The sequence below is a fragment of the Peromyscus eremicus genome, chromosome 8a, assembly GCF_949786415.1.
Source record: "Peromyscus eremicus chromosome 8a, PerEre_H2_v1, whole genome shotgun sequence".
Taxonomy (NCBI): Eukaryota; Metazoa; Chordata; class Mammalia; order Rodentia; family Cricetidae; genus Peromyscus; species Peromyscus eremicus.
In genome coordinates, this window is record NC_081423.1 from 61,416,544 (window position 1) to 61,431,216 (window position 14,673).

Sequence of the window (14,673 nt, forward strand, 5' to 3'; positions counted from 1 at the left end):
TCTTCTTGATTGTACCTGCCCATCTCCTGGTTATATCTTGTGTCTTCCCTTCATCACTTCTCTGGCTTCTTGCAGATGGGCTGTTGCTCTCCCAGAGTCGCCAACGGATTGTCTGCCTCAGCTCCCTCAAGGCTAACGTCCAGGTGTGCTGCCCATGCTCCCAAGAACCTTTCCCTGTTCTCTCCACATTGTTGCATTCTGAGCTATGGCAGTAAAACTTTGAGATCTTCTCCTTTCCAGGTGACCACCATTGACCTCTCAGCTTCTCTCGTTTTGAACACTTGTATCATTCATTACCGACACCAGGAATTCTCTCACTGGCTGCTTATGCTAGCATTGGAGACCCAAGGAGCTAGTTCACCTGATCTTAAACAAAGGAAAAGAAGGTGAGGTGCTTCTGTCTTTTTTTTTTTTTTTTGCAGCGAGGGGGTGCTTTCAAGACAGGGTTTCACTGTGTAGCTTTGGTTGTCCTGGAACTCACTCTGTAGACCAGGTTGGCCTTATTCAACAGAGATCCAGCTGCCTCTGCCTCCCTCATGCTGGGATTAAAGGTGTATGCCACCATTGCCTGGCAAAAAAGTTGAGTTTTAAGTCACCTTCTTATCAGGTGGATTCTTTTTATCCAAAGTGTCATATCTTTTGTTAAATAGATATTTGATTGTCTGAGTTCCCTAAATCTTAGTTTCAGAAGCAAACCTGTTTTATATATTTCCCTGTTGGATTATACCCTTTGTTGGTAAGAGGATGTCATTTTCATGTTTTTATTCTGAGTGCCCAGCACGATGCCTTATTTATAGAAGACAAACATTTCTTGAAGTTGACTGGGGTGATAAACATGTCTCATCTGCCTTGGGTTATAAGGTGGGGTGTCAGATATACAGAACCATTTTTGTTTGTGTAGTGTTTGCATGGTTCTGCACAGAAAGTGATTTGTAAGTGATCTTCTTGTTATTAGGGTGAATCATGTGATATTGCTGATACTGCTTGTATTTGGCTACGAATGTGGAAGTTTCATCTTGTTTAACTTCATATTTTTCTGGGGTTCCTTCAGATGACTGCTGGGAGGAGCAGCAGTCTGGCAAAATTAGCCTTTTACTTTCTAGTTGTTGCCAGTCCTAAGATTCACAACAAAACTGACAATTGTTGTTCCTTGATTGGAAGGTGTCATTACAGTGATGTCAATTCTTACCTCTGTGTAGAACCTTCCCTCAGATCCTGGCTCCCATTATCTTCAGCACCTCCATCTCCAATGTCAGCGTTTCCATTCAGCTTGGAGACACACCACCTTTTGCTTTGGGGTTCAATTCCATCTGCCTGGGTAAGGTTCAGGGATGGGGACAAGGATCTGCTCTTTGGTTACAGCTGTGCCTGTTTCATGGCCATGGTGGCTCAATAGACGAGCTTTTTACCACCTGTTTCAGATTACCAGCACCTTCGACCACAAAGTATCCATCAGCGGGCTGTCCTGACTGTGGATCACCTCTGCTGGCGAGTGGGCAGTGAGTCCCACATCCAGCGGGCACCACATCCACCTAATATGCATGTTTGGGGTGAAGCACTTGTCTTGGACTCCTTCACACTCCAGGTATGTGGGTGCTGTGTGCTGAGTAGGGGCCCACAGAGCTCCCTATCTCTGAGGTGCTCTTGGTGTGGGTGATGTGCCAGGGTATGATAACACTGCGTCTACATGGTTTCAGCAGGTTTCCTTTCTTTTCTAGGGTAGCTATAACCAGCCCCTGGGCTTGTCCAGCACCCAGTCCAACACTCTTTTTCTTGACTGTACTATTCGAGGACTTCAGGTAGAAATATCAGACATCTGTGCCCAGTGTCTGTCTCGAATCCTCTCCTTAGTGATTCCACCATCTGAAAAGGCAGCTGTCTCTAGGAAACCTTCACTTGGGGAGTCTGTGACCTTACTGTGGAAGGTGGACTTGAAGGTGGAGGACATGAACCTGTTCACTCTCTCTGCACTGGTTGGTAAGTGGACCAGGAAGTCTGCTGAGGTGGGTAGTGTGTAAACTCAGCAGATTACGCGGGTTTAGTCAGCTGCTTCTCGTTTAAGGAAGCTGCGCATCTGGAAAGTTTCCATGTTAGAGGCAGGAGACATTAGAAAGGCTTGACTAATGGGCTCTGGGCTGCAGCTTAGTCATTGAAGGCGAGCATTAAAAAAGACACAGGGGAGAATGTCACTTTGATGTGCTCAAGAGAATGAGACCGGTGTGGGGTTTCTTTGTTTGTTTGTTTCTTGAGACATGATCTTATTAAGTAGTCCAGGGTGTCCTCCAGCCTAGAATCCTCCAGTTCAACCTAACAAAAGCTGGTGTTACAGGTATATCTGGCCCCTACGTAAGCTTTTTATTTTCTTGTGTGTAGTTCTGAGGAGTGGGTGATAGATGGAAAGTTTCTAGACACTGGAAAACTTCTCTGACTTTGCCAGATCTATAGTTTCCCTAAAATATTAGGAATCGTTTAGGGGAGGTGTGGGGACTGAAGACAGTAAAGAGGGGAGGAAGGATAGCAGACAGGCTGTCATTTCAGAACTTGGAATGCAGGTTGCCTTGGTTTCTCCATATCAGGTGCTTCGGAGGTACGACTGGACACACTGACTGTCTTGGGCAGTGCTGAGACCTCCACTGTGGGGATTCAAGGGCTTGTGCTTGCACTAGTAAAATCAGTCACAGAGAAGATGCAGCCCTGTTGCAAGGCACCTGACATCCCCACGCCAGTGCTTGGCCTCTCCATGCTCTCCCTCACCTATCACAGCAGCATCCGCTCTCTAGAGGTAATGCTTTGTGGTTGTGGGGCCAGATTCGATTTCCCTTTCACTTAAAGCCTTTTAGTCTTTTTGACTAATGTTGTGAACCTTAGAAAAAAGTGACAGCTGGTGTCCATCTTACCTTTCTTTTTACATTTTTAACGTTTTACTATGTTACTAAAAATGCATGCAAAATATAGAGAGAATATTTGAACTTTAATATTTCCAGCTTCGGTAATTACCCATTTGTGACTATCTTGTTGCAGCCATACCCATTTTAGACTCCCCTACCCCAAGCTCTAGGGTCATTTTAAAGGAGATACCAGGTATATCATTTTAATTATAATATATTATTTTAAGGTGTATATATAAAAATAGTGGGCTTTTGAAAAATCAGGAATTGGTTCAGCAGATAAGAGTGCTTGCTGTGCGTGCTAGAGACCCTGAATTCAAATTTTTAGTACCCATATAAAAGCCAGGCCTGTAGCCCTAGCATTGAAGGATGGAGACAGGTAGATCATGAAAGCTCACAGTCCTCATGTGTAAAAGTACCAGCCACACAGTACAACATGTTTGACCTGAACAGCCAGTTTCGGGTTCACTGAGAGACCTTGTCACAAAAAATGAGTGGAGCTGGAGAGATGGCTCTGTGATTAAGAGCACTTGCTGTTCTTATAGAGGGCTTGTAGGTCCAGTTCCCAGCACCCACATAGTGGTTCCTGATTACCAGTAGCTCCGGTCCTGAGCATCTGATGCTCTCTTCTCACTTCAGCAGGCATGTGGTGTGCATACACACATGCAGGCAAAGCATTCATAAACATAAATCTGAAGGAAAAAAAAAGATAAGGGCTTGGGAGATGGCTCCTTGGGTAAACACGTTTGCTGTCAGGCCTGACAATCCCCAGGACCTATAGAGTGAAAGGAGAGAACTAACTCCTGAAAGTGACCCTTTGATATCCATTTGTGCATTGTGGTGCATATGTGTGCTAACACACATACACACAAAATACACTTTATGGAAGCACCCAGCTCCTTAGAAGGCTAGAAGGGATCTGAAGATGGAGGCTTTCCAGTGCTTTCTCCATAGAGCATCATGTGGGCGTGGGGTCTTCCTGGGAGGAGGGAGGCATTGAGCTCACTTTCCTTTGGAAACTGAGGAGGTTGCGTTTCAGAGACTGGACTTAAGAGTACGTCTGCGTCTTTGTTATTTCAGTTTCTCCATCCCTTGAGCTATCAGAACTGACCTTGTCTTTCAGGATGACAAGGACTTACATTCATAATAAGTCAGTTGCTGTGTTAAACTGTGTGGCTAGTACTTTCACACTGTGTTTTAGGAATCAAGTCATTTAATTGAAACATTTCAAGTTGCACTTGTTTCTGTACAGTGCTGATTGAATAGTAATGTATGAGTGGAAACATAAAGCCAAGTGATCATTGAGTACCTTCTGTGTATATTAGGTGTAATATGATAAGTAACCAAAGAAAACACGTGACCCCTACTTCCAAAGCATTTTAGAATCTAGTAGAGGAAAACTCAAAAGTGTACATGTGTGAGATAAATGACGATTAACAGCATGTTAGTACTACCAGGAACCAAGCAAGGCGGTAATTAGTGTGATTTCTTGGGAAAGACTTGTGGGTGGACATAAGTCTTGAACCAAGTAGGTGTTTGTAATAATCCGTTACCTCTTGTTCTGAGGTGATTGCCATAGTGATTGACAGATTGTTTTCTTACACCCTAAAGGTTCAGTGTGGTGCGGGGCTGACTTTACTCTGGAGCCCCCCAGATCATATGTACCTGTACCAGCATGTCTTGGCCACTCTACAATGCCGAGACTTGTTACGAGCTACTATGTTTCCTGAGATTGTTCAATCCCGTGAACTAGAGACCCCACAGTCCACTTCGGAGCCAGAAGACCAGCTCCCCGAGCCATCCCCACCTAGGCGGCTGCTAAACCTGACGCTGGAGGTGAGCACAGCCAAACTGACAGCTTTTGTGGCTGAGGACAAGTTCATTACCCTGGTTGCCGAGAGTGTGTCGCTGAACCGGCACGGAGGTTCACTGCAGGCTTACTGCCCAGAGTTGGCGGCTGGCTTTGATGGCAATAGCATCTTCAGCTTCAAAGAGGTGGAGGTGCAGCTCCTACCTGAGCTAGAGGAGATGATTCTCCACAGGAACCCCTTCCCTGTACTGCAGACCCTCAGGAATCGGGTGTGGCTCCTTTCTCTTGGATCAGTCTCAGTGGAGTTCCCTTATCAGTATGACTTCTCTCGCACTTTGGATGAGGCTGTGGGAGTTCAGAAATGGCTGAAGGGGCTGCATCGAGGGACTCATGCTTGGGCCTCTCCAGGCCCCGCCCCACTCCCGCCTGACCTACTCTTAAAGATTCAGCACTTCTCTTGGGTTTTCCTGGATGATGTCTTTGAGGTGAAACTTCATGATAACTACGAACTGATGAAGGATGAAAGTAAGGAGAGTGCCAAAAGACTGCAGTTGCTGGATGCCAAAGTGGCTGCCCTGCGGAAGCAGCATGGGGAGTTGTTGCCAGCTCGAAAAATTGAGGAGCTCTATGCCTCTTTGGAACGCAAAAACATTGAAATCTACATCCAGCGCTCTCGTCGTCTCTATGGCAACACACCCATGCGCCGTGCTCTGCTCACTTGGAGCCTGGCGGGGCTAGAGCTGGTGGCTCTGGCAGATGCATCCTTCCATGGGCCTGAACGTGTGATAGAACAGGTTCGAGAGCTTGACCCTGGCAGCCCTTTTCCTGCTGAAGGAGTAGACCTTGTCATTCACTGGTGCCGTATGCTCAAGTGCAATGTCAAAACTTTTCTGGGTAAGTGCATCTCCTGTTGTGGAGCCTCGTGTCTGTCCTGTGAGTGCCAGGGAGCCCGCTGAGTGGTTACAGAGGAGCTAGGTTGTATTGGAAACGAGTTGGTTTGGGGTGGGTGGACTCAGTTCCCCTTTCTTTGATCCTGATCTTCACCCTGAAACTGCTCAGCTGACATAATAGGGCCATGAGCACCACTGTTGTTAAGGTTATTGTGGCTCTTGAATTTCATGCTCTTCTGCTTCTTGCCTCCGCTTCATGGTCTGTACAACCTGTCTTAGCTTTGCTACTTAATTGCCAGCCCTTGTTCCCTCAGTTCTATTATGAAAAAGAACAACAAGGGAAAAAAAAAACATGCGTGAAAGTGAACAGCCAGTGTGTATCTACTATTTAATAATAGTTCGGATCCGAGACTATCCACGGTACCTGTTTGAGATCCGTGACTGGCGGCTGATGGGTCGACTTGCGGGCACCGAGCAGAGTGGCCAGCCTTGCTCCCGTCGACGTCAGATCCTGCATTTGGGGCTTCCCTGGGGTAACGTGGCAGTAGAGAGGAACATGCCCCCACTCAAGTTCTACCATGACTTCCACTGTAAGTAAAGGAGGCAGTTGGTTTGGCTGGGGGGTATTTGTGGGGCCTTGGATGGAAGATAAGCTGAGGCCCTTTTGGAGCAAAGGAGGAACGGAGAGGTGTTTTCTAGTAAGCTGAAGCCTGCATTCCCTCTACCCTAGCGGAAATCTTCCAGTACACAGTGGTGTGGGGCCCATGCTGGGATCCAGCCTGGACACTGATTGGTCAGTGTGTGGACCTCTTGACTAAGCCCTCAGCTGACCCCAGTCCACCTTTGCCCTGGTGGGATAAGAGTCGTCTGCTGTTCCATGGGGACTGGCTTATGGATATTGAACAAGCAAACCTGCATCAGCTGGCCACTGAGGTGAGGGGCTCCGTGGAGTCATTTCCTTACTAGGGTAGTATAGTTGGGGCCTGTAGAGCATGTGGGGCACAGAGAGAAAGGTACTGGTTGGGGGACTGTTCTCTTAGCCATAGCTCACCTTGTTCTTTGGGATGGGGCGTGTCGTTGTAGGACCCATATAATACAACTGAAAACATGCACTGGGAATGGAGCCATCTTTCTTTCCATTGGAAACCTGGTCAGTTTGTGTTCAAAGGGGACCTGGATGTCAACGTAAGAACAGCCTCTAAGTGAGTGGAGTGAAGGGTGGGGCCTTAACTAGATGGGGGAGTCAGGGCGGAGGGAGAGGGGGAGAGCCAAGGGAAGCAAGAGCCCAGTGACTGAGGGCTGGGGCTCCGTTGTGAGGCAGGTATGACGACTGCTGCTTCCTTCACCTGCCTGACCTCTGCATGACACTGGACCTTCAGTGGCTGTGCCATGGGAACCCTCATGATCATCACAGTGTCACTCTGAGGGCCCCAGAGTTCCTGCCTGAGGTACCCTTGGGCCAGCTCCATGACTCCTACCGGGCCTTCCGCTCTGAGAACCTCAATCTCTCCATCAAGATGGATTTGACTCGCCATAGTGGGAGTGAGACTTGGGCCTGGGACAATGGGGAGGATGGGCTTGGGATACTGACTGCTTTAGATTGAAAGGATAGGATAGAAGGACAGAGCAGAATTTAGGTTGGGACCTTTGTAGGAGGATTAGTGTCTTTTTGGATTGCTAATAACAATAATACCATAAGTTATATTGCTTAAGAGTAATGAATAGTCTCAAAGTTGTATCGTCTAGGAAGTTAAAGATGGAAGTGCTGTCAGATTCAGTGTGGTGAGGATCTCTTCCTTATGTGGTAGTGCCGCCTTCTTGCTATGTCCTCAAGTGGTAGAAAGAGCCAGTAAACTCCTTTGGGTCTCTTGACCCAGCTGTCAGCTGACCCAGACTACCCTTTGTCATCAATATCATTCATAAGGTCTGTGTCCTTGATATCAATCAACTTGCCACATCAATTCCATCACCTTGGTGTTTAGAATTTTAATCTAAAAATCTGGCTGGTGGAGTCAGGGGAAGGGGGTGGACACAAACATTAGACCATAGTAGTAGGTGAAAGCAGAGGGCTTAGATCCTTGAAAGAAGAGGTGCTGGGGGTGCTGACTATGAGGAGGCTGTTTGTACTTTTGAATCTCTAAAACTGAAGCTAGGGAAGCACTTTCCTTGCCTCTGTTTCAACCACAGCTTGGATATGCCTGCTCCTTCCTTTGTAGCAATAGCCCAACCCCGAATTCTGCTGTATAGTAGTACCCTGCGCTGGATGCAGAATTTCTGGGCAACTTGGACTAGCGTCACAAGGCCTATCTGTAGAGGAAAACTCTTTAATAACTTGAAGCCCAGCAAGAAGAAACTTGGCCAGCACTACAAACAGCTTTCCTATACGGCGCTCTTTCCCCGGCTACAGGTTAGACTCTGACATCCAACATTTAACTGTGTGCCCCTTTCTTGGTTCCCTTGTTTTCTAATACATTGAATCTCTCACTCATCTCTGTTGTATCCTTCCTTCAGTGTTGTGTTCTTGTTACCAGGTCCATTACTGGGCCTCGTTTGCCCAGCAGCGAGGCATCCAGATTGAGTGCAGTCAGGGCCATGTCTTCACTCGGGGAACTCAGCGGCTTATACCTCAAGGTCAGGCCAAAGTTTCCAGTCCTCCTAGTCTGTTCCTGTGTGTGTGTGTGTGTGTGTGTGTGTGTGTGTGTGTGTGTGTGTGTTTTCTTAGTTCCATTCTCCTCTTCCCTAGTGACTCACATCCTTTCATACCATTCTGCATGGACTGTGTTTCTTTTCGCAGCTGGCACAGTGATGCGGCGCCTTATTTCTGAGTGGAGTGTGACCCAGATGGTGAGTGACTTAAGTCAGGTGACCGTCCACCTGATGGCTTCACCTACTGAGGAGAATGCTGACCACTGCCTTGATCCCATGATAACAAAGACCCACCTCTTGAGCCTGTCTTCCCTCACTTACCAGCGGCACAGCAACCGCACCACTGAAGAGGTACGTACGTTGGATGGTCTCTTTTACATCAGTTACGTTAGTAGGTGTCTCAGTTCAAGTGGGCCAAACAGACTGCTGGTGCCTTAAATGACAGAAATTTCTAGTAGTTTTGGAGACTTGAGAAGTCCAGTAATGGAGTGCCAGTCCTGGGTCTTGCTGTCATGTGGGCCCTACCCTCATGTCCTCATCCACACCTAATTATCTCCTGACTCCAGGTCCTGTCACATGAGGGGTGAGAGTTCAGTTCTGGTAAGGTATTCATAGCATGTATGTCATTCCTTTATAGTATATTCACTTGGTGTAGTTGATCAGTGTCTCTTCTTTTAAATTTCATTTCTTGGGTAGGTGGGTGGGTGGGTGTATGTGCATACAGGTCAGAGGAAAACTAGTTCGAGTCCGTTCTCTCTTTCCACCATATTGGTCCAGAAGATCCAACTCAAGTCATTAGGTTTGATGGCCAGCACCTTCATCCACCGAGTCATATCACCAGCTCGTTTTCTTTTGTTTGGTTTTTCAAGACAGGGCTTCTTCTCTATGTGGCCTTGGCTGTCCTGGATCTCACTCTGCAGACCAGGCTGGCCTCGAACTCACAGAGATCCGCTTGGCTCTGTCTCCAGAGTGCTGGGATTAAAAAGGCGTGTGCCACCACCGCCCGACCCTCACCAGCTTCTTTTTAAAATTTATTTTTATTACATTTATTGTGTGTCTGTGTGTACACAGGGATCAAACTTAGGCCTTCAAGCTTGGCAGCAAAAGCCTTTAAATGCTGAGCCATACCACTGGCCCCTTGCTCCTGTGGCTTTTTTTTTTTTTTTTTTTTTTTGTGAGATAGTCTTGCTCTGTAGCACAGGCTTGACTCGAATATTCTGTCCTTTTCCCACTTAAGTGCTGGGGTTGCGGGTAGTGCTGCCACAGGTAGAAATCCTTCTTGAAAACTCCTCAGCTGGGTATGCAGCTCAGTGTAGAGTATAGATTAGTGTGTGCAAAGCCCTGAGTTCAAACCCCAGCACTGCCACTCTCCCAAAAGGAAGATTCCTTTTCTTGTCCAACAAGTTTCTTGGTCTTCAGGAAATAAAAAGGAAGATTCCTTTTCTTTTGTAACAAGTCTCTTGGTCTTCAGGAAATAAAGTAAAACTTTTTAACACTTCATTCAGTGCTGGCTTTCTCCATCTCCTAATTATGGACGGCTTTTGAAATGACCAGATTCATTAAAAACGCACTTGGCACAGTTAGGATGTAAAGTGATGTACAAATTAAGACCACTTACTAGTTCTTTCTCCGGGGTCCTCTCACCTCTCCTCCAGAGCCACTTCCTTGTTTAACACGTTTGTCTGCATTTTTTGTCCAGAAGTAGTAGTGGGATGCCTGTGGGGATGCCTGTGTCATTCTGTATCCTTTTCCTGTTCCTCAGGAGCTATCTACTCGAGATGGTGACCCTGCCTTTCATACACATCAGCTATACTTGGTAGATTTACGGATCTCCTGGACAACCACCAACAGGGACATTGCCTTTGGCTTATATGATGGTTACAAAAAGGCAGCTGTCCTCAAACGCAATCTCTCTACGGAGGCCCTGAAAGGTTTGAAGATTGATCCCCAGATGTCAGCCAAAAAGCCAAAGCGTGGCATCCCACCTAACGCCCCAGTGCCACCTCATGTCAGCACTCCTAGCTTCAGTGGACGGCCTGAGAAGGGGTCATCAGGAGGTAGGCTGGGGCTGATGAGACTCTGGGTTTAGTTTACTCATCTTAGGTTTATATTGCTAATAATGAGGAAGCTTCAAGATTCTGATCTTGTGGCCAGGAGGAGATCAGCAAGTACTGGGGTCAAAAGAGAATTAGTCAGGGAAAGAGGCCAAAGATTCAAGAATTGTTTCTTGCTAGCGTGGTTTGATTGTGCACACCTTTAATCTCAGCACTCAAGGCAGAGGCCAGCCTGGTCTACATAGCAAGTTCCAGGCCAGCCGAGGCTACATAGTATAAGACCTTTTCTAAACAAAACAACACAGAGTTGTCTTTCTTTCTTTTTATTTATTTATTTTATTTTTTATTTATTCATTTATTTTTTGAAACAAGGTTCTCTGTAACAGCTCTGGCTGTCCTGGAACTGACTTTTTAGACCAGGCTGGTCTCGAATTCACAGGGAATCACCTACCTCAGCCTCTTGAGTGCTGGGATTAAAGGTGTGAGCCTCCACCTCTTGGCTATTTTTGTAGTATTTACTGTTGGGACATTGAACTCGAGTCCTTGTGTGTTCTCGGCAAATACTAACACCATGTCCACAGCATTGTATCATTTTTGATAAATTACTTTGTTCAGGCAACAAAGATTAAGTTCGTAGTTGGCATAAAACTGAAGCACTGCCAGGTTCTTTGATCTGCTGAGCCATCTCTCTAGCACCTGGGAAAACCTTAACTACTTGGACACGAAACAAGTGGGCATTTTAGGGAATAATAAATGCAAGGGAATACAAACTTATGGTGAGTGTAAGAACAAGGTGAAAAGCAGGAAATGCCACGAGAAGAATTCAGAGAATAGGGAAGTCAGAGTGAAAGCCTGTAATCAGACAGGGATTCATTGAGGAAGTGCCCTTTGAGCTGACTTAGGAGATGGCATGATTGGAAGGTGTGGAAATGGGGGAAGGGGGCAGTCATTGCAAAGGGAATAACCTGAATAGGAATGGTATTGGGAAAGGGTGCTGTGTTCCGAGGAGAGAACAGTTTTTATGACACAGAAACAAAAGGGAAGGAATGAGAAAATGGGTTAGAAAGAAAACACAGAAATCATTGTGACCTTCCGGCCCTTCCACACAGGTCCTTCTCCATTAGGGCTGGTGAAGCAGTGACGGTCTTTGAGCAGACTGTGATAATTAGATTTTGACGGTTAGAAGGTAACTCTAGCTGTGGTGTGTAGGAGGACTGTGTGTGGACAGGCAGATGAGAAACTATCACAATATGTCAACAGGAAGCAAGGACTGGAAGGAGGTAGAACAGCTGGAATGGGTGAGATAGACAGAATGCTACTGTGCACACAGGAGATGTGGCTGCTGGAAGAAGTTAAAACGAGGAAAAAATAAGCCTGATGGACAGCACTGTCGAGGCAGAGACAGACAATCTCAGTTTGAGGGCCATCCTGATCTACATAGCAATGTATAGTCTACATATATTCCAGGACAGCCAGGGCCTCATAATAGGGAAACTCTCAAACAAACAAACAAACAAAAAACCAAGTAGGGGCTAAAGAAATGGCTTAGCGATTAAGAGCACTGGCTGCTCTTTTAGAGGATCCAAGTTCGATTCCCAGCACCCACATGGTGGCTCATAACAGTCTGCAGCTCCAGTTCCAGGAATCTAATACCTTCTTCTTGCTTCTTTGGGTGCTGCATATACATCTGATGCACAGGCTTACAGATTTCGTTTTTTAAAGGGCAGGTGATGTAGCTGGGAGGTGGTGGTGCACGCCTCTAATTCCAGCACCTGGAAGGCAGAGGCAGGCAGATCTCTGTGAATTCCAGGCCAGCCTGCTCTACAGAGAGAGTTCCAGGCCAGCTTGAACTGTTACACAGAGAAACCCTGTCTTTAAAAACTAAACAGAGAGAGAGAGAGAGAGAGAGAGAGAGAGAGAGAGAAAGTAAGAAAGTAAGAAAGTAAGTGGGGGGGGTAGTGATGCCTAAAGTTTTGTGTCTGTTGATCTGTTGGCACATTGGTAGCAGTAGTATCAGAAGTAGAGGAGCCATAGACTGAAGAGATCTGGACATGCTGAACCTGTGGCAGTGGTAGGGTACCAAGGTAAGTCTGACAACATCTGGAAATGAATCTAAGGCTTAAGCTAGAGATAAGAGTTTTGGACATTTCTAAATGCCACTAAAACTTAATGCCAAAGAGGTGATAGTAGTTGCTTATTGTGTGGTAGACACTCTGCAAAAACATTTTTTATGTATTTCATTAAGTTGTCACAAGAGCTTTATGAGATAGTTGCTGTTATTTTACAGATAAGGAAACTGAGTCACAGAGTATAAAGCAAGCTGCCCAAAGTCACAGTTGACTAGTTGCTAGAGAGGTAGGATCTTGAGTACAGGCAGACTAGTCTGACACCGACACCGCTCTTCACCATACTCCTCTGTTAGACAGACGTACTAAGAGAAAGGAGGGGACGTGCCATGGTCTCGGGAGAGAAGAAGCAGAGCTAGAATGTGGTGCCCACTGCTGACAAGGGAGTGGGAGGAATACTCACAGACAAGTATGTGAAAAGGAGAAAAGGGGGACTGGAGAGAGGCTCAGCAGGTTAGAGCACGTGATGTTTTTACAGAGAACCTAGGTTCAGTTCCTACCACTGTCATGGTGGGGGACTTAGAAGAAAAAATAGTGCCATTTAAACTGGTGTTTCTATTTCTATTGGGAATCTTTTACTTTTATTAACATTGAGGGGGAACTAAGAAACAAGGGTGGGGTAAAGTGAACTGGACCAGTGTTGTACTGATGTTGTAAGGAGGTACCACAGCCCTTACCTAGATAGGAATTAATGGAAGACTGATGTGGCCATGTTCTCTTTCCCTTTGAGATGGTGACCTTTCCTCACTTTTGTTTCTTTGCCAGGTGCTTACATGTTGCAGAAGCTGATTGAAGAGACAGATAGGTTTGTAGTATTCACAGAGGAGGAGTCCGGTATGAGTGACCAATTGTGTGGCATCGCTGCCTGCCAGACGGATGACATATACAACCGAAACTGCCTTATTGAGCTGGTTAACTGCCAGGTACCTTTTCCTTATAGGACACCAACATCAGGCTAGATCCCAGGCATGTTGTTTACTTTCCTTCAGTTTTTACATTTTTTTAAAAGATATAGTTCTGAGGGCTGGATGAGGTGTCACACACCTTTAACCCCAGCACTTGGGAGGCAGAGCCAGGTGGAGCTCTGAATTTGAGGACAATATAGTGAGACCCTGTCTCAAAATAAGTAAGTAAGCAAGCAAGTACACAAACAAACACACAAACAAATAAAACAAAATAGGGTCCCACTGTGTAGCTCAGGCAGGCCTCAAACTTGGCCGTCTTGCTTTGGTTTCTTGAGTGCTGCGGTTATGAGCATTTATCACCAACTCAGTGCTTCTCTGCATCTGAACTGAAGAACGGGGGGATAGAGCGCAGATTTGACCCTTTTGGTTTTGGTTTGGTTTGGTTTGGTTTTTGGTTTGGTTTTTGAAGACAGGGTTTCTCTGTGTAGTTTTGGTGCCTGTCCTGGATCTCGCTTTGTAGACCAGGCTGTCCTTGAACTCACAGAGATCCACCTGGCTCTGCCTCCCGAGTGCTGAGATTAAAGGCGTGCGCCACCGTTGCCCAGCTTGTTTTGTTTTTTGAGACAGGTTTTCTCTGTGTAACAGCTCTGGCTGTCCCAGAACTCACTGTGTAGACCAGGGTGGCCTTGAACTCACAGAGATCTGCCTGCCTCTGCCTCCCGAGTGCTGGGATTGAAGGCACACCACCAGATTTGTCTCTTTCTTAGGTATCCTAAGTAATCACTTCGAGTATAAAACCCAGTGACCTTCACTCTGTAAGCCAGAGATCTTCCTTCGTGTCTGAAGCTCTGCTTTTTTCTTTGACAGATGGTTCTTCGTGGAGCAGAGACAGAAGGCTGTGTCATTGTGTCTGCTGCCAAAGCTCAGTTGCTGCAGTGCCAACACCATCCAGCTTGGTATGGTGACACACTGAAACAAAAGACTTCCTGGACTTGCCTTTTAGATGGCATGCAGTATTTTGCCACCACTGAAAGCAGCCCTACTGAACAGGATGGCCGGCAGCTCTGGCTAGAGGTGAGTCAGCGTGGGTGGGAAGGCCCATTGTATCTCTAGTTCTCTAGATAAGCCCCTTTTGCTAGAACCACTGAAGACTTTTCACAGTAGTAGAGAAAAGGAAGCTGCTGGCGCTGTGGGTGTGTCTGTGCTGTGGGAACGTAGTGCTTTTCTCTCCTGCAGTACTGTCATATTTACCAGCACTAGAGTAAATGACAGAAACTTCTTTATTCTCTCTTTTTTTTTTTTAACTTTTATTCTTCTCTCACACGTCGCATTACATTTCAACTGCAGTTTCCCT

At 46.3% G+C, this 14,673-nt stretch overlaps 1 protein-coding gene across 1 annotated transcript in view; it reads left to right on the forward strand.

The window, feature by feature from the left end:
- The window catches only part of Bltp2 (bridge-like lipid transfer protein family member 2), a 31,814-nt gene that overhangs the window by 5,313 nt on the left and 11,828 nt on the right, over positions 1 to 14,673 (forward strand). Inside the window, 17 exon segments of the mRNA XM_059271285.1 lie at positions 76 to 143; positions 241 to 386; positions 1,200 to 1,318; positions 1,422 to 1,585; positions 1,719 to 1,977; positions 2,577 to 2,782; positions 4,500 to 5,592; positions 5,987 to 6,178; positions 6,319 to 6,521; positions 6,672 to 6,790; positions 6,910 to 7,130; positions 7,805 to 7,995; positions 8,120 to 8,219; positions 8,383 to 8,585; positions 9,997 to 10,291; positions 13,180 to 13,337; positions 14,187 to 14,393. Of these exon segments, the coding sequence (XP_059127268.1) occupies positions 76 to 143; positions 241 to 386; positions 1,200 to 1,318; positions 1,422 to 1,585; positions 1,719 to 1,977; positions 2,577 to 2,782; positions 4,500 to 5,592; positions 5,987 to 6,178; positions 6,319 to 6,521; positions 6,672 to 6,790; positions 6,910 to 7,130; positions 7,805 to 7,995; positions 8,120 to 8,219; positions 8,383 to 8,585; positions 9,997 to 10,291; positions 13,180 to 13,337; positions 14,187 to 14,393 (3,944 nt within the window).